Source organism: Thermobia domestica, chromosome 11, assembly GCF_964235325.1.
Source record: "Thermobia domestica chromosome 11, izTheDome1.hap1.1, whole genome shotgun sequence".
NCBI classification, from domain to species: domain Eukaryota; kingdom Metazoa; phylum Arthropoda; class Insecta; order Zygentoma; family Lepismatidae; genus Thermobia; species Thermobia domestica.
This window is the reverse complement of record NC_137464.1, coordinates 83,223,338-83,249,596: the sequence shown is the minus strand read 5'-3', so window position 1 is coordinate 83,249,596 and position 26,259 is coordinate 83,223,338. Positions and strand designations below refer to the sequence as shown.

Sequence of the window (26,259 nt, the reverse complement as noted above, 5' to 3'; positions counted from 1 at the left end):
AGAATAGTTCCAGTGCATAAATTTTCTTTGCTGCCTTCCACAGCCTCATAGGTTTATGGAACTACCGAGAACTATGCTGTAATATTTGAATGTGCTCCAAGTTTACAATAATTAGTTTAGTTAAATCCATTATTAACAATTAAATAATTGCATTCATTATTAACAGTTAAATGCTGCTGATGGAAAGACTTAAATCTAGCGATACCGCGAGCGTAACGAGCGGAAAAAAATTAGCATCGGTCTGGAGTCTATAATATAAGTTGATTACTATATTTTACTGTTAAACAGAGGGATTTTAAAGAGCCCTCTGAGCTTGGGGTCCCGAAGCCTGGGCTCCATTGGCTCCGCCCTTAATCCGCTAATGCCTATAGATTATAAATTAAAGGGGACGGGCAGGGTCCGTTCTAAAAATTCCGGCCCGTGCAGACCGCTAGCCCCTGTGTATATGCTATCTTTGGAAATACAGTAGAGTTTCGTTTATCCGACATAAAACAGACAGGCAGAATGCCGGATAATATGGGTGTGTTAAGGAAAGACCTATTAAAAGTCAAACTATGATATAATTTTACATATTACTCATCTAATAATCATGTTTTGCAAGAAACAAATATAATGCATTGACTCAGGGACGTATCCAGCGTGAGGTCCTGGAAGCTGTCCCTTTCCAAACCTCAAACACTTTTTAATAAACCTACTTTTTTCCTTTTGAGGTTCTTTTATATCAGATTACTTTGAGTCAGTGTTCAAACTGTGGGCAATGCGTTGTTGTTATAATTCTAACAAGTAACACTTCCCCAGTGTAACACTCCGATTTTGATAAAATTTGGCAGGTAGATACTACACATAAAGTAAACAAATAAGTGCTTTTTTATTTTTTTGCGGAAAAACGGTTTTAGGGGGCAAAAGCCCTCACCCAAAATTTTGAAAGTTGACGCCCGAAAGGCAAAAACAAGTGGACCAAAGTGAACGAAATTGTGCACAGATATTGCAGACGTAAAATTAGGGAATACGTATTTTGTATTTTCCTGGAAAAAACGGTTAGGTGGGGCACAGACACCTCCAAACCTTTGATCATGAAATATCAAAAGTGCTAGTAACATGTAAGATGTGTGTAAAGGACATGAAGAATTGCAACGACACTTTGTGTATGAACAATACGCAAAAAATAAACGAATACGGTTTTTGTTTATTTTCTGCGGAAAAACGGTTCTAGGGGAAAAAGCCCCCACCCAAAATTTTGAAAGTTGACACCTGAAAGGTAAGAAAAAGTGAACCGAAGTGAATGAAATTGTGCATAGATATTTTAGACGAAAAATGAGGGAATACGGGTTTCGTATTTTCCTGGAAAAAACGGTTAGGTGGGGCACAGACTCCTCCAAACCTTTGATCATGAAATAACAAAAGTGCTAATAACAGTATATCAGAAGTGCCCAAATTTACATGAAGAATTGGAACAAAACTTTGTGTTAGGACAATAAGCAAAAAATAAACAAATACGGCTTTTTTTATTTCCTGTGAAAAAAAACGGTCTTAGGGGGCAAAAGGTCCTACCCAGAATTTTGAAATTTGACGCCCGAAAGGGAAGAAGAAATCGATCGAACTGAATGAAATTGTTCACAAATGTTGTAGAGGTAAGATGAGGGAATACGTGTTTCGTATTTTCCTGAAAAGAAAAATACTGTTGAGTGGACCGTGGTGTTGAGTGTCGGAAGGAGTGGACCGAAGCCAATGAAATTGTCTATAGATATTGGATATGATAAATAAAGCCTCTCCTGTTTCACAAGTGTCTCCATCAGATTTATTCAAATTTGGCAGATCAACAACAATCACAAACAGTATAGCGTATTTTATAGTATTTCACGAGGCAACTTTAACCCTTACAATGATTTTCCGCATAAACAAAAACACGTGCCGATTAATTTCCTGTTTGCTGTCGATGTGCCAAAATTGATAGGGACATCTTAAAAACACGAAAGTCCTTATTTTACATACAGTCTATACAATATCTACACACAATTTCATTTGCTTCGGTCCACTCCTTCCTGCACTTTTACGGTAATATTTTTTTTTTCGGAGTGGCTCTAGGCTCCAACACTGTTTTTCCGTACAAATTAAAACACATTTCATTTATTGTTTTGCAAATTGTCCCTATACGAAGTTTCGTTGCAATTCTCCATACTTTTAGGAACTTCTGACGTATACTTATTTGCACTTTTGATATTTCGTAATAACCAACTAAGAAGATCCGTGCCCCACTCAACCGTTTTTTTTTTTTTTTTTCAGGAAAATACGAAACACAATTACCTCAATTTACGTCTAGAATATGTGTGCACGATTTCATCCAATTCGGTGCACTTCTTGTTGCCTTTTTGGCCTTAAATTTCAAAATTTTGGGTGGGGAATTCTTCCCTCTAAAACCATTTTTTCGCAGAAAAAAACCGTATTCGTTTGTTTTTTGTGTATTGTCCCTACACAATGTGTCGTTCCAATTCTTCATGTAAATTTGGGCACTTCTGACATACTGTTATTAGCACTTTTGATATTTCACGATCAAAGTTTTGGAGGGGTCTGTGTCCCACCCAAACGTTTTTCTTTTCTTTTTTCCAGGAAAATACAAAACCCGTATTCCCTCATTTTACGTCTACAATATTTGGGCACAATTTCTTTCATTTAGATTCACTTTTTCTTGCCTTTCGGGCATCAACATTCAAAATTTTGGATGGGGGCTTTTGCCCCCAAAAGCCATTTTTTCGCCAGAAAATAAAAAAAAACAGGTATTCGTTTAGTTTTTGCGTATCGTATATACACAAAGTGTCGTTGGGATTCTTCGTCCTTTACACACATCTGACATATTGTTACTAGCACTTTTGATATTTCGTGATCAAAGGTTTGGAGGAATCTGTGCCCCACCTAACCGTTTTTTTCCAGGAAAATACAAAACACGTATTCCTTCATTTTACGTCTGCCATATCGTGCACAATTTCGTTCACTTTGGTCCACTTGTTTTTGCCTTTCGGGCGTCAATTTTCAAAATTTTGGGTGGGGGCTTTTGCCCCCTAAAATCGTTTTTCCGCAGAAAAAAAGAAACATGTATTCGTTTATTTTATGTGTAGTATCTACCTGCCAAATTTTATCAAAATCGGAGTGTTACTTGTAAGAATATACCGTAATGCCATTGAAACCAGGTGGAATTAAAGCACACTTTTAAATGGGATTACAATTTCGTTTCCGTTCTGTTTATAACATTACTGTATTAGAACGCTACACTCATAGCCATTTGCTATTTTTTTATGTGATATACGTAGCAGACAGTTTTCCTTACATATCTCTAGAAAATATTTTTTGATTTCGTTTGTGTTACAATGCAGTTTGACCGGTTCATAAATGAAAAGTAAGAAACGTTTAAGAGAAATACAGAACTGTTGCATTGTTATTATTATTATTATTATTATTATTATTATTATTATTATTATTATTATTATTATTATTATTATTATTATTATTGATATTTTTGAAACATTAGAATTACATGCTTACGAGAATTCGTGTTGGGCCCCCTCCGAAAAGAAAAGCTGGATACGTGCCGGCACTGAATGATAGACGTATGAGTCATGGTATAGACGGGCGTGCTAGGCGATCGAGTCCGGAGCATCGAAAACAGACCACAACTTGCAGTTCTTCTTGCCAATTGATGCTGCTTTTTACCTGCTATGATATGTCGGATAATAATGTGGAATAAACGAAGGTCGAGACCATGGCGTATTGGTGTTTCATGCACCTAAACCTGTAAAATATTTGTGCCGAAAACATCTTTCATTCACTAGCTAAATTTGTGGGTATGATCGCACATCTTCCCTTATAAAGTATAGTCTTATAAAGAATATATATAGCATGCTAAAAACCTAAAGACCAAATTCAATAATTTTCTATAGTTTTCTTTTTTAACAACGGGAAACTTGTTTAATTCATCACGATTAATCACGTTTGATACTAAGATGTCTGTTTCTGTCTATATATATTTTTCATACTTTATTGGAGACAATTTTTTTTCAAGAAAAGAGGATGATAAAAGAAGCTATACAACAGCATACACTAATTCTAAATAAATACGTCATCAGAAAAAACAAAAAGTTATTTCATTATTATATTGTTTCGGTTCTTATTAACATAAAAATTATACACTTTCTACAATGTTTTTTAAAGAAAAAATTGGATGGGATCGCATGGGATTCGATCTGGTGTCAAAACAATATAAGAATTACTAGTCCGCCACTCTACCCACTTGACCACACAGACTACCTTTTGTTGTCTGTCTTTTTCTTAACAAATAAATGCTCATGGCTATAGAGCATGTCACTTCCAAACTTAAGACAACAGTTTTTCTCTTTGTTTCTATACTTCCGTATAACATCTTGGTTACAGAAGCTAATTTATATTTGGTAGACAATTTACACCCTAGATTTAAGCCAATAAATGCAATATATTAGTCCACTTTCCAGTTCCTTCATTCAACTAAAGTTATTCCCTCTGCAATCGTGCTGTGCTACTGCAAAAAATCCCTCGAAAACATTATTGCCAGTATACACAAAACCGAACATAATTTTGTTTTTTGCTTATATTTTTATTATTTTATTATATTTTTTGGAAATATCTCCTTAGATGGATTGCTTTCTATTATCTCCACATACTAATAACTGAATTTTACTCATAAACATAAGGAAAATGGAATAATTGCGAAAAATCGTGAGTTACAGTATACGCGCAATATTTTTTGCGCATGGGAGTACATAGCCTGGGTTAATTTTTTGCTTAGTTTCTCTACGTGTTCTTGCCATGAAAAATTATCATCTAGATACATACCTAAAAATTTTACAGTATTAGTAAATGTACATACTTCATTATTCAATGATATCTGCGGGAGTTGGTGTGATGCTCTGTGAGGTAAGTGGTAGAAAACACACTCTCTGTTTCATCTGCATTTAGTTTTAATTTATTTGCAGAAAACCAATGCGTAAATTGGGATGCTGTAAGGTCAATGGCTTCTTGCAAGATATCTCTGTCTCTTTCAATTATAGTTACTGTTGTGTCATCAGCGAAAAGGAGTCTATGACCCTTCTCTATATTTAAGGATAAATCATTAAGATACAGAAGAAAGAGTATAGGTCCTAAAACTGATTCTTGTGGAACACCTTTTCTATTTATTAGTTCATTTGAGTTTATTTTGCTCAGACTTTTAGTTGTTTCGTCCATATGAAGAATTTGTACGATTTGCTTACGATTGTACAAGTATGATTTGAACCACTCCAAAGCTATACTTCTAAAACCATACTTTTCTAATTTACCAAAACGTATATCATGGTCTACACAATCAAAGATTGTGTTTTGAGAGATTACAATATATGCCTACAGGATTGGCTTTCTGATCAACAGATGTTATAGCTACTTTGATACTAATACACAATACCACAACAATAACACACTGAGCAAGGCTATGTGATAATATGTAAAAAACACTATCACGTAACAGTTTCAACACAATAACTGTGTCTTCATCAGACTTCCACTCCTTCTGGCTGCTTGGGAGTTGGTCAACACTTATATACTCTCCGGAGATCAACTTTTAATTAGGCTCCGCCCCTTCATTAAAAAGTAACACTTGTGTGACCTTTCACTTTTACTTTTTAGCTGCACACGTGTCCAATTAACAGTTTACTTTTTTCGCTGGATACATTATGTCTTCTAATGATCCTTATTTTCCTTATTAATTTTATTCTCTTTCTTTCTTCTTCCTTTTCATTTCTTCTTCTTTAAGCAGAATCTTCTCCCACTCTTTATTTATCGAGAATCCTGCATTCCAATTTATCATCTTGTCTCCTGCCTTCATAATCTCCCTGGCTTCCTTCCATTTTCTCACCAAAGTTCTGTTCTCTACTTCTATGACCTCTGCTCCTTGCCACCCTATCCTGTGGTTTGTCTCTTTCTGATGCTTGTATATCGCGTTGTTGTCCCTTTTCAATTTATATCATCCTGGTGCTGTTTTATTCTTTTTTGCATTTTTTTTTTTGGTTCTCCTATGTAAATTTTGTTACACTCCGCGCATCCTACTCTATATATTACTCCCCTTTGATCTTTGTCCGCTATTAGTTTTCTTTTGGTTCTTCTGACTAGTTCAATTATTCTGTTTCCTCCTTTCCTGTACGTCCTAATTTCTGCTTTCGGAAGATTCTCTTTATCTTCTCTGTTTCTTTGCCTAGGCTTTCTATTCCAAACCATTTTTTGTTCTTTTCTTCCTCTTTCTTTCTCTCTCTTGCTATGCTTCTTGTAACCCTATCCTCTTCGTTGTATCCATTTTTCCTTAGTTGTGTCCAGAACTTCTTTAAATCTGTTTTCCTCTGTTCTTCATTTGTATTTAGGTCTCCTATTCTTTCTTCCATGCTTTTTATGAAATTCTTCTTTGTATCCTCATCCACATCACTTCGTTTGTGGCAATGCACTCCCGCTGCACACTCTTTTTGGTACCAGAATGTAATAAACTCTCCTCCTTCCGACTTATTTATTTTCATATCTAAATAGTTTATCTCCTTGTCTACTTCTATTTTATTCTCTAGTCTAATCCCTTTCTTTTCATCTTCCACGTCTCTTATGAATTTCTCCAGCTGCCTTTTCGTTTATTTCCATATTCCTAACGAATAATGTTAGTCTCTTTCCAAAGTTGGGGAAAAAAGCCTTCTGTAAAACATATATTATTATTATTATTATTATTATTATTATTATTATTATTATTATTATTATTATTATTATTATTATTATTATTATTATTATTATTATTATTATTATTGAGATTTGAAAATAATACTTTTCAATTCGAACCTCAGTAAACAATTTTGCGTTTATGAGAGAAGAATTGCATTGAGTAATTGCAGGGGATAAACCAAATTAATCTTTAGTGAGGTTGTTTGAGCAGAACAAGAATTACAAAAATTAATAGCATAGCAGTATATGCAGTAAATCATATTTTAAATAAAAGTTCCTTGTTAAACAACAGAATTATACTTACTAACTTTACTGCTTAACTGTAAAAGGACTACGTATTTATGACTTAAAGGTTGACCAGGGTGGCCACTCACCTGGAAAACCTGGAAACCCGGGAAAAGTCAGGGAATTTTTTAATTCTGGAAAAGTCAGGGAATTTTGATGAAAAACATGGAATTTTTACTCGGGAGAAAATTTACGTTCTGCTGTATTCCTAGCCATTTAGCCGGTTTATTTATATACAAAATAGCTTTGGTCGCTGGGGGCTTCGCCCCCAGATTTCTCCTTCCTTCCAGGTTTCGTTTATCTAGCTCTGCTGGTTTGGGCTGCGCATACTTTCTTCATATTCTTTTGTCATTTAGTGCTGCCCATGAATTGAGCTGGAGCGAAATCGGGACCATTTTGTAATTAACACACTTGTTTAGTTCGATGGCTGCTTGATTTCCAGAATTCGTTCGGGGCTGCGCCCCTGCATCCCGTTTTCGTGGTCACGTGATTAATATAAAGGCTGAACGATAGTTGAGTATTTCTGCCGGAAGAGTTCCGAATGTGTGTCGAATTCCACAAAATGTGTGGAATTTTGGTTAATGCGTGTATTTCTATGTGGAATCAAAAACTGTGTGGATTCCACATGCATTTGTACTCAGTGGCGGCAGTACGTTTTGCGCCACACGATTAATTGGCCATGCTTTTTTACAGATATTTGACCTTTTGACCACCAATTTGAAGTAATGACATTCCCCTCCACCTAGTTTTTGCACCCAATTCCGCTACTGCATGTACTATTGTTCTAAAAAAAATCAGCTTCAAACAAATTTTTCTGATTTCTTAAAAGCACATTTTAATAGTGCTCATTTACTTCAGTTCCGTTGTTTTGTTACACAATATTTCCCATCTATGTCGAGCTGTTCCCCGGTTGCATAACCACCGCATGCCACTGCTGGCACGACAAAACCTTTGGGACCCGGGCCTGCCTAAAGTTGTTGATGCCGGCTTTCTAGACCGAAGTCCGCTACTTCTTAATACAGGTAGCTCCATAATTGTCCTCTCCATTCCTTTGTGACGTCAAAGAACGACAGCATAACCTTGTACTGCAATATGACAGAGGTTGCTAATAAGCACACCTGGTGAAGGTATTGTATATTTGTTGTTAAATCCGGAGAAATATTTGATTGCAAATTAACGAATAATAAGTAGATAATGAGTAGAACAGTTTCTTGATTTGAATTTTGCAATTTTAAACCGATTTTATGTAAATTCTGTAATGGTGTTTTTCCAAGAAAATAAATTTAAGAATTATTGACCACTTATTTTTTAAATATATATTTGTTTAAAAAAGAAATGAAAATTTCAGTCAAGGGAGTTTAGGATTGTCGCAGGGTGCGGGCTCCACCTCCATTGGCCATTTCCTAGCTATGGGCCTGGATCAAAATACCATGTTTTCGAGTAATTCTTTTTCTTAACACATGGACTTCTTTGCCGTATAACTCACATGATTTGTGTTTAATAATGGTTTACGGGTTTGCAGGGCCGGCGACAGGGAAGGGGGAATAGGGGACAAATGCCCGGGGGCCTGGAATCACAAAAGAATAATTAAAAGCAATAATTTTACTGGAATTTAGGGGTTCGTGTCCCTGAGTTGCCCAAGGTTCCTATATATACCAATTTTAGATCTCTCTAGAAATTTTCTGGAAAACCGGGAAAATTTCTGGAAAAGTCAGGGAATTTTGAAATTCCAAATGAGTGGCCACCCTGTTGACGTTCCCGCCTTTCATGCTGGAGATCTGGATGAAATTCCTGGTGTGAGTATATGTGCTTCAGATCCCTTGTTAAGTCTTATAAATACTCGCATTTTCTTTCGTGCGATTGATGTTCAATCATGCACATGTTTTATTTTGTTATTTTTTAAAAAATGATTTCGGAATCCTCGAAAACACATGTAAATGTGTAACATACGTAAATGATATTCCATAATGTCCGAAGTTCATCCATTATTGTTATTATCATCATTAATACATTTTTATATATTGCATCAAGTCCAAATAAAGGCATGCCCAAATGAAAGTGAGACTGATACATTTAAGCAAAGGTTTAGTTTTAATGCATAGGTATATTATAAATTGAAAAGTGTTACATAGGTAACAAGATCTGTATAACAATACTGTCTATACATAATCACCTAACTGGTTGAGGCAGGAGCCCCATTGGTCCACGAGACGATGCATACTGTCAGCGAAGAAAGTCATGGGTTGCGTGCGGAACCATTTCTCAACTGTTTCTCGGACCTCATCGTTGTCCGTGAACCGGCCTCTCTTCAGTACATTTTTTAGTGGCCCGAACACATGAAAATCGCAGGGCGACAGCTCAGAGCTGTAAGGAGGGTGCTGGAGAACTTCCTATCCAAAGTGCTGCAGAAGATCTTTGCACACTTGTGCCACATGAGGGCAGGCATTATCCTGAAACAGAGTAACCCTTTTTGACAACATGCCACGTCTGCGATTTTTAATGTCAGTTCCATTAACACCTGCCAAAAAAAAAAAAAAAAAAAAAAAGATTATTACGCGCTGAGCCTGTTTGGAGGAATCCATTTTACGTTCGTTATCTATTATCTCGCTTCTCCTAACATACACTGCCATCTACTAGGGAAACTGCAAAGTTCTACCACTGGGAATAACGGCGCTCCAACCTCAGTCCCACTTTCACTTGGGCACACCTTATATATTAAAGTTAGTATGTAGAAAAACAAACACCAGATTATATCCTCAGTGAACTTTTAAATATATGAAACGTTTCGAGCTCATCAGTAGAGTCTATTTTTTTTAGGCTTGTTTATTATTAATTTTGCTTTCATTAACAATTCGTGAAATTATACAATTTTATTTAAAAAATGAATTTTCATAATCGTAACGAAATGCTTTCCTTTATTAGTAAATATGGCAGCGGGTAATAATCACCCTTTCCTCTACTTTTGATGTGGGAAACCAGTACAATTCCAAGGAAATTAAAAAACCTCAATAAGTCATAAGCTTAGCTTTTCTGTCAGTTTTTATTTTTTTTTTTATTTCATTTATTATTATTATCAATCTTTACAATTCTTTTACATTCGTATATTAAGTTTAGTGGTTAGGATTTGGTTGGTTTGTTAGTTGAGAGATCGGTTTGGAGTTTAGTGCCCCGTTCAGCACTGAGTCTTTATCGTACGTGAATTCAGAGCTTAACATGACTTTCACCGGGAATCGAAGTCGGGTCTCCCGCACTGAAGTGTGTACGCTAGCTGTATAGCCACAAGTGTGTTCAGTTGATTTGTTGCATTTTATAATGGTTAATTGTTTTATAATAAACATATCTTATAATGTATTAATTCGATAGTCACTTATTTTAATACTTATTGAGTAAGGCTAGAAAATAAAAGATAATATCTTTATTTAAAGTAAAATTAAAACAATTTTGTTTATATTTGTTTAATGCTGAACTTATTACATTCTACTCGTAATATGTATATATTTTATATAAATCTTTTTCACGCTGCTGAACTGCGTGTATAACTAGTTCTTTTCATAAATATTTATTTATTTATTTATTTATTTTTACAGAGCACTTCCAGACTCGAAGAGGATTCTGTATTCCATCTACGAATATAAACCGTTACTGGACTCGAGTAATATGGGTGTCGCAGAATGGGTTCGCATTGCTAATGACATTAAAGTAAGTCTCTGTAGTGCACGGGCGCATTTACTAGGGTTTCACCCGATCCGAACTTTCGACTTTGGACCCCTCCGTCTACAACAAAGTTTCTGGGAGCGCGTACCTACCTTCTGTCCTCCATAAGAAGTAGATCAATACCAAGCAACTCAAAAGGAAGAAGGCAAAAGTACCTTACTTTTTCAAATGTGCGTTTAGTACATCCAGTTTTTTTTTTTTTTTTTTTTTTTTTTTTTTTTAATCTTCCTTCATGTCTAACAATTTTATAGAAAATGAGTTTTCTTCCTTCTGAAAATATTTTTTATTTATTTTTTTACTCTTATTACGTTAATTGCGAGAAAATCTGGATCATCGAAGTGGATGTTAATCTATTTATATCTCATAAGTATAGATGGCTTCTCAAATGACAATGTTAGTAATCTAATTAATCCAAAATGCATCTCTCTGGCTCAGACTCAAACCAACGATCTTATGCTTCAAACACAAACACTAGACTGTCGACTTATAGCTACTTCATTATTTAGTGCGCTAATAATGACACGGGTCATCGAGTTACCTAGGTTAGTTTGGTCACAACTTTTTAATTTGCTCATCCAAGGTCTGGGTTTCGTTTCTCAGACCGGCCAAACCCAAGCACTTTAAAATGAATCTGTTTAACAACACACTGTCTTCTGACTGTCTAGGTACTCCAATCTGCTTGCTGGAAGTGTATATAGTTTGTATTGTTAGACGCGTTTATGTTGCTGATGTGAGTTTTCCATCAGACCTCAAAGCGGACATTTCATTTGCAAGAACCTAATATATATTTTATCCTACCAGGAGCATACGGTAGGAGTTTATAAATTTTATGAAGTTAAGAATAGGAGCAGAACATAAAAGTAAAATAAACTTATGTCGTCTTAGACATAGCTATTTCCTTAAATAATAAATTTAAATCACTCTGAAAAATGAACGGAGTAAAAGTATATACATCTAGAATATGCCTTAGTTGCTCAGAAAGGGAGCAAAAGAAACAAAGATCGCGTAATAATCTCCTTCACAGTTGAATTGCTGTACAGATATTTTTCTGAAACATTCGAAGGAAGAATATTCCTTCGCTAGTGAAGCAAAGAGAAATAACATAAGATTTTGCATCCAAACTGTTGCTAAACATAGGCGTAGAAAATCACTATCGCTGACATAAAAGTGTACGTATTTCACATATACATGGAGCATCTCAATTAAAACGTATTTGGAGCTAATATATGTGAAATCAACGCATCCACATAGAGAGCCTATTCTAATAACCTTTCAAAATATTTTATTTTAAATTATTATATCACTCGAAATGTATATTGAGTTGGTTGCACCGCTACATAACACTGTAGATTGATTACTTGTTGAAATTTGGTAGAATGAATGGATATTCTGTTTCCACTTTATTGAGTTGATATAAGCAGGTTGAAAAGAATACATGTTCCGACAGGTCTGAAACCGAGACCACTGACAAAAAAAAAGGGGGGGAGGGAGGTTGAACTACATATATACCCGAGATTGACAATTGCGTTAATATGATTTTCACACAGCACTGAAACCCTACAAAGCTTTTGAAAAGAATGTCACTCAAGTAAAGAATTATTAAGAATTATTACAATGAACAATCAGGAGTCTATGAGATAAAGTGCAGTTGTCTGAAGAGTTAAATAGGTATGCTAAAAAGAAACTTAAAAGTATGGTCAAGGAACATCTCAGAGATGCTAAAGTACAATAGCCGGTTTAAGACCTTTCAGAATATTGCAAAAGAAACACAAAAAATATTGTTGATTCAAATATATTTGGAGCCAAGAATGAAAAGGAAAAGCTCGTTTTTAATTTTTTAAAAATTTTCTTAAAAGAATTCAATGCTTTACATACATAAGGTTTGACTAAGCAAGGAATGGGAGAAAGTAATTTTTCAAAAAGTACATACAACATTGGCATCGAAACGAAAACATCTACTTGAGCTGGTAATCTTCCCTACCTGAATAAAAAAATGCACAAATTGAGCTCGCCTATCCACCGTGATGCTGCATTACCATTTGATGTGTGACTGGCAGCTAAGAGAAAGTGTTCTTTGCGCTGCTCTACCTCGGTGAATCCGTTCCTTTTTATTACTTTTTCTTATGTTTTTGTTGTTTTTCTTCCTGCTTTTATCCTCCGTGAAAAAGATTCTATGGGGGAGTCGAAAGTTAGAAAGTACAAGTTATTTTCAGGAATCACAATTATATCTTCATATTGCATTTTTGTTCTATTTTGACCAGAAGAGTAGTTTCTTGTGGTCCATGGGCGCTACTTTTAGAGCACCTGAAATCTCTCTCTCTTTCTCTCTTTCCCTATATATATATATATATATATGTGTAATAAAGATAGATAATAAATAAATAGCTGCATAGATATATATATGGATAAAGTATCTGATCAAGAGTCAGGAGTGCAATCTTAATGTTGGTTTGTGGACCTTATAGTCTTTTGGATCCGCTTCTCATATGCATATTCATTTTTTCCCTTATATTTTTCAGTTTGCTTACAAAATGTTTGATGGCTTCGTCGTATTACATGGAACGGACACTCTTTCTTATACATCATCAGCTCTTTCATTTATGTTGGAGAACCTCGGCAAGACTGTAGTCATTACAGGATCACAGGTAAGAGTAACGCCATTTTATTTTAGAGAACACTAAACATCAAAAGTATTGAATGATATTTGGATAATAATCAGATAATGTCTGATGAAAGCAATGACTTATTGCTGAAGCTTCAACACAGATTAATAATAATAATTGTTTGATTGGGTTGGGTTTTATTTTTGTTTAACTTATACGTAGTTCTAAAGCTAAAATGAGCATCATTAACATTTTTCTGAGATATCCCAACATTGGTCACCAATGACTTCTCTTAAACCAGACTGCAGAAACAGTGGCCAGTGAAATGGTTTGACATGTATTTTATCCACATATATTACAAGGTTCCTACTAGTCAGGGAAATCAGGGAGGTCAGGAAAACTCAGGGAAAATAGTGCAGGTCACGGAAACTCAGGGAAAAAGACTGGAAATCAGGGAAAGTCAGGGAAATTTTATACAATATATTTTTCTAACATTAATTGTACACCAATTTCAGCTTAGCCAACCGTTAATGATCACAGTATGGGAACGTTGCTCAGATTTTTATGGGTGGTAAGTAGAATGTACGTATGAGCAATTGATTATTTATCTCTATGGAATAAATGTTCTTGTATATAAATATTCATTGTTATTTATTCCTATATATATATATGTCAACGTCATCCAACACCTGTCATAAAATTCAGGGAATTTCCTGCCAAAGGTCAAGGAGGAGTCAGGGAAATAGATTTCTCCAGATCAGTAAGAACCCTGTGTTAAGAGGGGAAAATTCGACTCCCTAAACTAGAATTCCCCATCTTTTTTTAATTTTTTTTAAGATATAGGTATAGCATGTAGGTAGTTAATATGATCTCCCTAGAGCTGTAGGTTCCCTCCCTTCTCCCCCCTCCCGAAATTGAGGAAACTGGATAAAGCACTGACCCTTTGACAAAAAGTTTTCAAATTGTGAACCTGTATTTGGTGGAATGGAGATAAGCCAGTGCAATGGGGTCTTGTAATAGATAGCTGTAAAGAATTCATACCTGTGCTACAGTGCTTCTTGGCTGTTGACAGTAAACAACATATCATATATCAATTATAATGATGTTTTGTGCTTGAGCGAATAACAAGAGACGTGTTCGACTAGAAACAGGACTAGATCTGTGTCCAAGAATTGGATGCCCGAAACTCAAATCAGTTGCAAGTTGTACAATCTGAATTATGATATTGTTTAAACAAGAAAATTAGGAAAACCAAATTGGATCAATAGATTGCGATCTTGGCCAATAATTAGTTTTTGAATCAGGTGCCTCAAAATTTTTGAACAGCCCCTAAATCGAGTTTTCGTATTTTGCACGGAATAAATACATCATACTGAGTTAGCTGAAAGTTTGGATTTGGCTACACTGTATGTAAGTCTCCAGATATAAGGCCTACAAGAAAATTTTTTGTTGAAATATATTGGATCTTTTGGGCCAATTGAATCAGGGACCACAAAATTTTTGAACTGCCCATAAATCGATTTTTCGTATTTTCTACGGAATAAGAATATCATACGGAGTTAACTGATAGTTTGGGTTTGGCCACATTATATGTAATTCTCCAGATATAAGACCAAGAAAATTTTTGGTTGAAATATATTGGATCTTTTGATCCATAAAATAGGCATGCACTATGCTACTTTTTCTTCAAAAATGTGCGATTTTTCAATTTTTTTTTTGTCTATCATTTTTTATTTATTTTAACTCTCTGATTCATAAATATTGTCATAACTTTCAAAAATAGAATTATACTTTAATCATTTCTACATATTTCTACTTTCAGATACCTCTGTTTGATACACGAAGTGATGGTCGAGATAACTTTCTCTCAGCAGTGATTATTGCTGGCGCATATAGCATTCCAGAAGTCACTGTTGCGTTCAATCACAAATTGTTTCGGGGCAACAGAACAACGAAATTAAGTGCCACTCAGTTGAATGCTTTTCATTCACCCAATTTTCCACCTTTAGCTACTTTTGGAATAACTATTGACGGTAAGTGTAAACCAATAGTGGGTCCAGAAGGACCGTTTTTTGATGGGCGGATCGCTTCCTGAACGATGAACGTATGCTCGATATGCACTGTGTATATGTAAAATCTTGTCAACCATTGTCAATCCACTGCCGCATAAAGGTCTCTCCAACTCTTCTTCACAACGACCTATCGTGGGCAATTCTTTTCCAAGTAATTCCGCAGTGCTTTCTGATTTCGTCAACGCTACTTTGTAAAAGGACGTTTTCTAGGTCGTTTCCACGTTTCCACGTTCACCGGTTTCCACGTTAAAACTGTAGGTTCTTGTCTCATATAGCCTCGCTGCTAAAGGAAAAGCTAAACTCAATTCTAACCAGGCAAAATCATTTATTAAAAATTTTACACTTTAGAGATATTGGCATTTGACTTTTCAATATGAAGCCTTTTATTCCGAATGCACTGCAGCCTAACTTAATATGTCTCTTAATTTATTCTTCAATGTTGCCATCCATGAGTATCTTCTGCCTCAGTTAACGTAAGCATTCACTTCTTCTAATTCCGTATTTTCAACTTCAATCCTTGACTTTCTTGCTGCCTGCGAAGAGTACGGTAATTAGTGAAACGAAGATGGATAAGATGTTTTCCATTTACATGTGTTCCTATATTCTATTCTGTAAATTCATCTTCGCATGATGCCTTTCCTCTTTTCACGCTCCTTATAGTGTATGGGACTACTTCTTCGGCAAGAGGAGTCTCTTTGTTCTTCGTTTTCGCTTTCTTTCACTTCCAGTGTATCGTTTTGGATATAACTTGCAGTAGAATAGTTGAATCTCCTTCAGTATTTCTTGGCGGGTTTAAATGGTTGTTCCATTCTCTGTTTTCAGCACTGTGGTTTGCTTCTGTAATTGTTAAGGCTCTGCTTTACTTTCTTGAAGTCTGTGTTGTCTACAATCATTTTTCTTACCAGGTTGCTGTTGAACTTCCTTGTATCTTCTGTAATACATTTCCGTATTGTTACAGAGTTCTATTTAGTCTATCTTGGATGTCACATCGTCACTATTAATCTTCATTTATCTTTTTTTCTTCATCAGAGATTTCTTTGACGTGTTTCTTCAGAAATTCTCTTCTTACTCTTCTTCATCGTAATATTTCCTATCTTCATAGCTGTATCCATCAGATTTTTTTTCTTTTTCTTTCTTTCTTTTCTTTTTCTTAATTTCCCTGTTGGCTTCTGAAAATGTCCATGTTCTCCTCAAATACAGCAAAACTGACTTTCAGTTCCAGTTAAAATACACTACTATTAACTTAAACTCAGCAATGTGTCTAAATATTTATCAAAGCGGAAATCTTCAATGGGAAACCTCAGTTTATTTATTAATTTTCTACATAAATACATACTTCTCTTTTAATCACATTTCATTGCTTGTATTCAATAATGCAAAATCATTTCCGGTATGGTTAAGGTTACCTGTAGTGTAAGTTAGTGAATTCGTATAACATTAGTGTATTTCAAGCTATTATATCTGTTACAAAGTATCCATCATGGCATGGTCATTTGATACGATATGGTATGGTGCTTTATTTTGAAAATGTTACAGGCAAGCTTAACCACATCGGCATAGTTTTCTTCATTATATAATGGTAGTCATGAGATGTGGTCAAAACAGCTGTGTGAGTGTTTATTTAAAAAAAAAAAAAATCAATTGACGAAGATAGAGGTTCCCACTGAAAATTTTGGCATAAACAAATATTTAGACCAGAGATGGTCAAATAGAGGCCCGTGAGCTTGATCCAGCCCGCGAATAAAAATGAAAAAAATGTTTATTTTTATTTCCATAAGTAAAAGAAAGAGCATAGTTGGCCATTATAATGTCTATGATGCGAAATTTGAGTTTTAATAGTGGAAACATTTTCTTTAAACTTATGGTTTCCACATCTATTGAGCAAGGTACGGCTGTTGGTACCTGATCAATTTTCAGAAAAAGCCAGATTTTGAATAGTTACTCTAAAATATTTTTATCCCTAGGCCCTAATTGACCTAGACATATGAAACCAGTAGCAGATACTCATGATACAACAAAGATTCAGAAAATGTATGAATTATTTACATTCAGTGATATAGTTGCCTCGGGGAAGGGAAATGGAAAATTGTCCCCAACTATGGTTTTTATTTTGTCCTGACCTGCAGTGCGTTTTAAGTTAACCGTCACTGATTTAGATGCATTTCTGAGTTTAAGTAAATACAGGGTGGACATAAAGTCTTTCCCTGATAACAAACATTAATAACAAGAAAACTAAGAATGATAGAAACATGCGGTTTGCAGCAAATAATAGGAAAACTCTTTTTTTTTTTTTTTTTTTTTTACGTGATTTAGAGTATTTCCATGTATGCTCATTAGTTGCCCTCAAGACATCCATGCGATATGCAATTTCCATCTATGTGTTACTCAACATTTCAGGAGTCACTATGTATATTGAGTCCCTTATCCTGTTTTTGAAGTGTTGCAATATCAGGAACAGGTGTTGCGCAAACCCTGTCTTTAACATAACCCCATAGGAAAAAGTCAAGAGGGGTTGTGTCTGGGGATCGTGGGGGCTATGGTATTGGATCATCTTCCCCGATCCAGCGGCCAGGAAGAGTTTCATCGAGAAATAAACGAACATCAATACTTCTATGTGACGAAGCCTAGTCCAGTTGAAGGATTAACATCTGGTGGCTGCTATTCACACTCTCTTCTGAATGTTCGTTGAACTATAACAGGAGATTTTGTTTCATGATACCACAACCCACACTTCGCTTTCTGCTGTGCTGACGCCATTTTTAAACAAATGTAGGGCCGCGGTGGCTCAGTGGTAGAGCGTTCACCTCTGGTGTATGGGGTCCCGGGTTCAAACCCTGCTCCCGCCAAGTGAACTTTGTGGTGGACAAACACCGTGTGCGTGGGTTTTCTCGAGGTTCTCCCGTTTCCTCCCACTTTCTTCATTCCACCATTTCATTCATTTCTCATAATCACCGTCTCCTTCAGCCTAACCGGCATAAGCGTGGGACGTAAAACTCAAAGATTTCATTTCATTTCATTTTAAACAAATGACTTTCGCGCTGCAGTCAGCTGCAATAGACAGCAGCACAAGCTGTGGCAAAATCTTGAAGTATCATAGAAGCGATGTTTTCAGACCCCATCACCTTCTATCATACTTAGTTTTTTTTGTTATAAATGTTTGTTTTCAGGAAGAGACTTTATGCCCACCCTGTATTTGAATTCTTGGTGTTTCTGTTCGTTTTATTTATTTATTTATTTATTTATTTAAAGATTCTCATCACTTCCTTTCTCCATGTTTTTACCAGATTTTTCAAAATATTGAAAAATCCAAAATAATACTAAAATTTAAGCACCTAGTTGTTTACTATTTAGAAAGTATTCCTTTAGTGAAATAGATTGCGTTGCCAATACGATATCAACTGTGAAAGATACGTAATAAGCTAAGGCATTGTACGTACGTTTAGAGGATGAGCTAAGAAAGATTGAATACCATCTTAGAAACTGTGATTTGTTTACTGGGTTGTATATTGTGCTCACTAGAAAATTACGCAAACAAATTTAAATCTTTTCAATTCTGAAACATTTTGAAGAAATTGGAAACAAGAACGGGATTCATCACCATCCTTTAAATACAATAAAACTTGTCTTCAATGGGACCTTTATTAAACGGAAACTTGTGTTAAACGCAAATATTTCACGGTCCCATGAATGTACTGCCGAAAATCGTGTTAAATTCCCTTTATTAAATGCAATTTGTATTACGCGGACAACGGAAATCAAAACAAGCCTCTTGATGGAAAATTTCAATTTCGGAGTTCAGCATTTAAAAAGTTGTTAGACATCCTATGAGTGGTTAGATATTTTTTTAGCCAAACAGACAGTGATGTGCAAACCAAAGCAGACACGACGGATATACATACTTTAATTGAGAATTATACAGAAAGTCCGAAAGGAGAAGAGAGGTGGAGGAAGAAAAGAAATAAGGCATTGAGTTGGAAGAAGAGTATAGACTAAAGACTTATTAAGATTCTGTCAAAAGTTTAAAGGAACTGCAACATTTGCCTTATGCCGAAATTACGCTGATATGCTTAGTGTGGTTCCTCACGCTAAAGTTTTTGTAGAAAGTTGGGCAGACAAGCAGCAATGTGTATACAAAACTCTTCTTGACTTGCAAAATTTAAGTCACCGTGCGTGCAGGTTTTTTTCTGTTGTTTATTTAAAATTTTGCGTGTATTAATTCGTACAGTAGAAATAAATACTGTAAATTCAGCAAGGTACGTACAGCATCATATTTTCTCTCAGTGTGTCCATTACATGAATGCACATTTTTTTCCATAAGTCTACCTTCATTGACCGGAAATCTATCTTCAACGGAAATTTTTGTAAGTCCCGTTCGATTCCAGTAAAGACAGGTTTTACTCTAGTAAAAATTCATCACAATCCATGTGTAACAGGTTGATTATTTTTAGTTGAACAATACTTCAATTATGCTTAGTGTATGGCTTCAAAAGGCATATAAGAAAGCATATTGAGCTTAATTTCATGTTGTTTGTGGTACGAGTAATCCTTTTTCATTCTCTTTTTAGTAAATCATAAGTCAATCTACCGTTCCAGAGCAATAGAAGAATTTAAAGTTCATTCGAACATCAGCGCAAATGTTGGCCTTCTGAGACTTTTTCCCAGTATTACATTGTCAACCGTAAGTATCTAATATGAATATATTAAATACATAATTAATTATGCAAAAGATTACGTCGTATTTATATTGTTTACATAAAATTTTGCGTAGGAATGATTTTTAAATTATTATTATTGGTAGTAGAATTGTTTTTCTGAAACATGGAAATTAAATGCAACTTCATGAAAGCATCATTTTGAATGGTGCAGCGATTTACATGAATCAAGTGCAAAGCAATGTTTTGTTCCCACAGCATAAAATATTTTGTATTAACTATGACGCACATATTTGTTTACAACAGTAACCAATTGTAATTAACTTCTATATTACTTGAATAATATTCTTAGTAGAGATGAAAAAAAAGCTAGTTCATTGTGGGATGGAGGTTTCTCCCCATAAAAGCCGTATTTTTTCTTTTTTCTTTTTGGCGGGGGTGAACGGAAATCTTCTGCTTTTTTGACTTCTTATGTTTTCTTGTAGTGGATTCTACAATTTAAAAGAAAGTGTCTTTAGAATATTCATTACGTATGGGCTCAATGTTCAGTTCCAGGCTGACTCTCTCTGCTGATTTTAGAACTGGCATTTTATTGGTGGGCAGGAGCTGTAAGTTTTGCAACCCAACATACCACAAGTTTCATGTTGGTTGTCTACCTTACAAAGTTCCTGAAAGTTATACATCGTGATATTTTTAACTGGTTGCCTAAACTCAAACTAGCAGACAGGACAAAAATATCATTAACCAAGAAAAGTTACAATTACATTTTTGTTTTGATATATCGTACGTTGTTCGGGAAACACTTTATTGTGAGCTTCAGATATAGTATTAGAATCTAATACGAGTTCAGTTTACAAAATTAAAGCCATAAATGGCCACTTTAGGATTATATTAATTTAACGCTAGTTAAACTTTATCATTTACAGAATTTATTCTTTCATTAATGTTATAACGTGCCAATATATCTAAAATAGAAAACTTAGGTAAGGTGTTTCAACCTTCTCCCATTCGAATTTAAACGGACTCAATAAATACTATGTGAATAGATAAACTTGTTCCGAGTAACCGCCAACATAAAATGTCTTTACTTCCCAAAACGTTAATAACTGAAGTTTTAGTTTGTACATAAAATCTAAATGATAATTTTACGTCACTAAGTCTATTGCGTTTTTAGAATAGTTATTTTCTAAAGAAAATTATCACATAAGAATTTTGCAGTACACGCCCACATAAACACATCCCCCAGCGATACTTCCGTTTCTTTGCAGAGTATTTCCACATTGATGCGAACATTGAGTACAGTATTTTGATATTAGCCTATATTTACATCTATAGCTAATGTATTTACTGTATATTGCATGTTGTAATGTGCCCAGCCATGTGACGCGTGCCAACTACGTGCTATATGCCAAAACAGCAGACCACACTTCACTTGATGTCAATGTTACGGAAAAAAGAAGATGTCTTCTACACTAACCAGTGCCGAAGATTCAACAAGGGATCCCAGGGACGCTACAAATTAAGATGTTTCCATGCATTGAGGTCAATTAATATCTTTCTCTACGTAACACTTATTTGTTTCCTGATGGCTATTCAGATAATAATTCTCAAGTAGTGCCTAGCAAGCTTTCTTTCCACTTTTTAATATTATTTCCAATAATGTTTCTCATTTTATCTTCCTAGTCTTAGTACCTCCCTGTTGATTTTCGATTTGGTTCAGCTGGTTATCTCTATTCTATTATGTATCCCGATTTTGACTCGTTTACATTGTTTTCCATCACTTACTGTATCGTTTCCATCGTCGCTTTTTTGTAGTGTTCATATCTTCGCTTCATACGTACACTAACACATGTCAAACACTTAATAAGTATTTCTCTTAGCTCCTTATTGAAAGATCCACAAAATACACCGTTTCTTCTCCGTATAAGGTTCTTTCGCCATTCCTATTCTTGCCACTATTTCTCGCTTCTACTTAATATATTTTTAAAAAATCCTACAGAATCCTAGCTAGTTACTTTTCTCTACTTTCTCTTGTTCTATTCCTCTATTTAAAGCAGGCCGTTTCGATCCAATCACTATTGTTTTTTTCTATATGTACATTTTCTTCTCATATTATCGCAGTATTTCCTCAGGTTTTCTACCAACATGTTAATTTTCGCTTCAGATTCCGGAACAAAGGCCGTATCGCATACAAACAGTATATACCTAAATGTTAGATTTAAAAGTTTGCTTTCAGTTCTCCAATAAATAGTTGCTTTCACCAATGTACTACTTTCGTTAATGTTGTTTATTAGGTCCTTTTTTTATAATTATTTAAATGTTCATCCAGAAAGACAGTAAATACATTAAATACTTTCAACAAATGGCCCAATAATGTAGTGGTCGATAATCTCCATAAAATGACTAAGGTAAGCATAACCTTAAGTAACAAAAATAAAATGTTCTACCTAAGTGCCACTAAATAATAACTTGATATTAATTGTTAACCCATATTCTATAATTAAATTTCTCTAATCTTTTGATATTATTGCACAGTTCAACAACAAATATTCTCGACTCATAAACTTTGTCCAGTTATTATTAATATGAATCACAAACCTTCTTCAAAATTAACAAAATATGCACATTTATTATCTACATGTATCGGCCCTTTTTCCATAGAACATTTTCACCTTAATTGTCGACATTCATTATTTAATACGCAATACCAGCCTCATGTTGAAATACATACTTTTCTGTGTTGTTCCGTCTGCACTACAGGCCCGCAACTAGACGGGGACTAAGGGGGCCTGCCCCCTAAACTTTTCGTGGCCCCCCTAGACCTTAACACAAAATGCTATCATTAATACAAAAAACACAATTTAGTTATGTGTAAGAGAATTTTTAATGACTTGGCCCCCCCTAACATATTCATGGCTTTCCCAAACTTCTGTGGCTGGTTGCGGGCATGCTACACTATCCCTTGTAAATAGATTTTAAATAATATTGATGAGAAGTAATATCCCTATCGAAATAATCCTCTTCCATTTACGTTTTTCATTTCTTCCCATATTCTAACTCTGACTGATTCTGTATTAAGTTTATGACGAATCTGTAGAGACGATACTGTATCCTAACAAATTATTACATATTTAATTGTTTTTAGTATACAACTTTATATTTATTTAGATGTAACATAATTAATGAACGTGCTATAAATTTACTTTATAAATAGAACAACACAGATAACAAAGGGATTTTAAAAACGTTTGTCCGCAGAATTCGAAGTGCATTTTCATTTTATTTAAGAAATTTTTTGTGCATCTATCAAAAAATGTACGGTAATTATTTTCGAAACCTTAGTGACCAGTTTCAGTTTAAAAATACTACTACTTAAATTTAGGTTTTGTATATGTAAACATGAAATTTAACGCAACTTTATATATATATATATATATATATATATATATATATATATATATATATATATATATATATATATATATATATATATATATATATATATATATATATATATTGATAGATGTGTCAACGTATGTTATTGGTAAAAGGTTTCCGTGTTTTTGTGACTACTGCTTTTCTCCTTCATCCAGTATGTTAAAGCTGGTACTAATATTCCAACTTCATCTAAGCCTCGATACTGAGTACGTCTTTAGCTTTACTACTTCGAAGATGATGAAAAATTACGCAAATAGATTCAATAATGGGGGAATCTTAGAGAAAGAGCATGTACCGATGATTGAATACCAGGTAATATATGGGGACCACGTTCTTAATTAAATACAGAGGAATTGCATTGCTAAATTAAAGAAGCTATTTTCATCTTTAGTTTTATTTAAAATAAAGAAAAAAATACAAAGGGAAATATACATTGATAAATTACAAAGCATACGAATTCAGGATGTTACAACTTAACTCTTTGACTTCTGGAGGTATAACCCCTTTTTGGTCTATATGCTGCTAGAAGAAAATACAATAGCTTTGAATCTTTGGACCAATAACTTGCATTGGGGGAGAAGGAAGGACTATCCCGATTAGTGTGTCTATTTCCATATCGATATTACTGCTGAATCCCTTGTGTGATCAAACTCCTAAGTGCTCTAATCATTCTTGCCAATCGAAAGTGAAAAGTTTAAGTTACATACTTTAAGCTCGCAACCACCGGTGTTAGAGGTTTCACTAGACGCTCTGAAAAATGACGTAAAAAGACACGAGCTCAGGGAGGTTCGTCGCTTATATACCAAGTTCGTCCCACGCATTTCTTCTAGTTTCTGATGCAGCTCTAGAGCTGACGTCAGCGAGCTTGAATGAACCTTAGAAGGTTTCTCGCATGCATGCCCAATAAGAGCCTAGAATTCTAGCTTTCTATGAATTTCCCCATCACGCTGGTGAGGATGCGTTTTCTTTCTTTTGATTAATATATTTTTATTTTAAGTTTTTTTTTTTTTTAAATAAATGATGTTTTTAAAATAGCTTATAGGACCTAAGTGATGCCTGTTAGTATTAAAGCACTAACCCAGCTCTGTGATTTGGGTAAATCAAAGCCAGGGCTATCCTATTAATATATGCGTGTGACTTGGCATCAGGAGGCAATTAATTGTCAATACAATTAATGCCTCACTTGAGCCGGCTCCTTCTTTCCCTTCTCTTCATTCTTACATGAACAGAAAGGCGCAGGGCGACTCATCCCATGTCTTGAGTTCGGCCTTAGGACTTGACGAACCAAAGCTGTGTAACAATATATATATATGTATATATATACTGAGTGTTACAAAAATTCGTCATGATGTTTTGGATATAGATTCTTCATACCAAAATAAGAAAAAAATCATATGGATCTGTGGTCGGAAGTGCATAGTTTTATAGTTATAGGATGCCGAAAACGTGAAAAAATTAACTTTAAAAGTCATATTTCCACTACTATACTATCGATCGTAGTCGGGTCAAGACATCACTGAGGAACTAGTATTTGAGCTATCCAAATATCAATATTTCAAAACCTCCGGTACTTGCACACCATTTTTTAGAGAGACTGTTCGGGAGTACTTGATCACTCTTCACCTGCCTCTCTAAAAAATGACGTGCAAGTACTGGAGCATTCTTAAACATGGATATTTGGATGGTTCACATACCAGTTTCTCAGTGATGTCTTGACCTGACTACGATAAGTCCCATAAGGGTGAAGCTATGAACTTTAAAAGTTCATAGTTCACCTGTTTCACATCTTCGGCATCCTATAACTCCGAAATGATTCACTTTTAAAGTTCATAGTTCACCTGTTTCACATCTTCGGCATCCTATAACTCCGAAATGATTCACTTTTAAAGTTCATAGTTCACCTGTTTCACATCTTCGGCATCCTATAACTCCGAAATGATTCACTTTTAAAGTTCATAGTTCACCTGTTTCACATCTTCGGCATCCTATAACTCCGAAATGATTCACTTTTAAAGTTCATAGTTCACCTGTTTCACATCTTCGGCATCCTATAACTCCGAAATGATTCACTTTTAAAGTTCATAGTTCACCTGTTTCACATCTTCGACATCCTATAACTCCGAAATGATTCACTTTTAAAGTTCATAGTTCACCTGTTTCACATCTTCGGCATCCTATAACTCCGAAATGATTCACTTTTAAAGTTCATAGTTCACCTGTTTCACATCTTCGGCATCCTATAACTCCGAAATGACTCACTTTTAAGCACAGGTTCATATGAACTTTTTTAATCGTTCTTGTTAATTCTCAAGCAAATATCAAGTGATTGCTATCTATTGCATTTATTTGCCCATCTAGCTTTGATATTATTGGTATTCAAACTGTACTCACAACATTCTTATACCTCTTGTGACAATAACGATATTTTAGATCCAAGAATATGCTACTGTGAGTTTTATCTCTTTGCACGGTTTGGTTCCTATATAGATAAACAATTTTGTATTACATATACGTATATTTGCATTTATGCACTGAAGTATATGTCATTTCCAGGTAAAAGCATTCCTCCAACCTCCAATTGAAGGAGTTGTATTGCAGACATATGGCGCAGGAAATGTTCCAAGCAATAGGCAAGATATTCTACAGGAAATAAAGAATGCAACAGATAGAGGTGTTATCATTGTAAATATAACTCAGTGTCCGGAAGGAAGCGTAAGTGCTGATTATGAAACAGGGAAGGTG

At 34.8% G+C, this 26,259-nt stretch overlaps 1 protein-coding gene across 6 annotated transcripts in view; it reads left to right on the top strand.

Moving 5' to 3' along the window:
- Window positions 1-26,259, top strand: part of LOC145664234 (L-asparaginase) — a 156,667-nt gene that overhangs the window by 103,200 nt on the left and 27,208 nt on the right. For all 6 annotated transcript variants that reach the window (XM_081730712.1, XM_081730711.1, XM_081730710.1 and 3 more), the window contains 5 exons: window positions 10,626-10,737; window positions 13,272-13,397; window positions 15,178-15,388; window positions 19,993-20,105; window positions 26,071-26,256. In XM_081730712.1, the coding sequence (XP_081586838.1) occupies window positions 10,626-10,737; window positions 13,272-13,397; window positions 15,178-15,388; window positions 19,993-20,105; window positions 26,071-26,256 (748 nt within the window). The remainder of the gene's footprint in view (window positions 1-10,625; window positions 10,738-13,271; window positions 13,398-15,177; window positions 15,389-19,992; window positions 20,106-26,070; window positions 26,257-26,259) is intronic.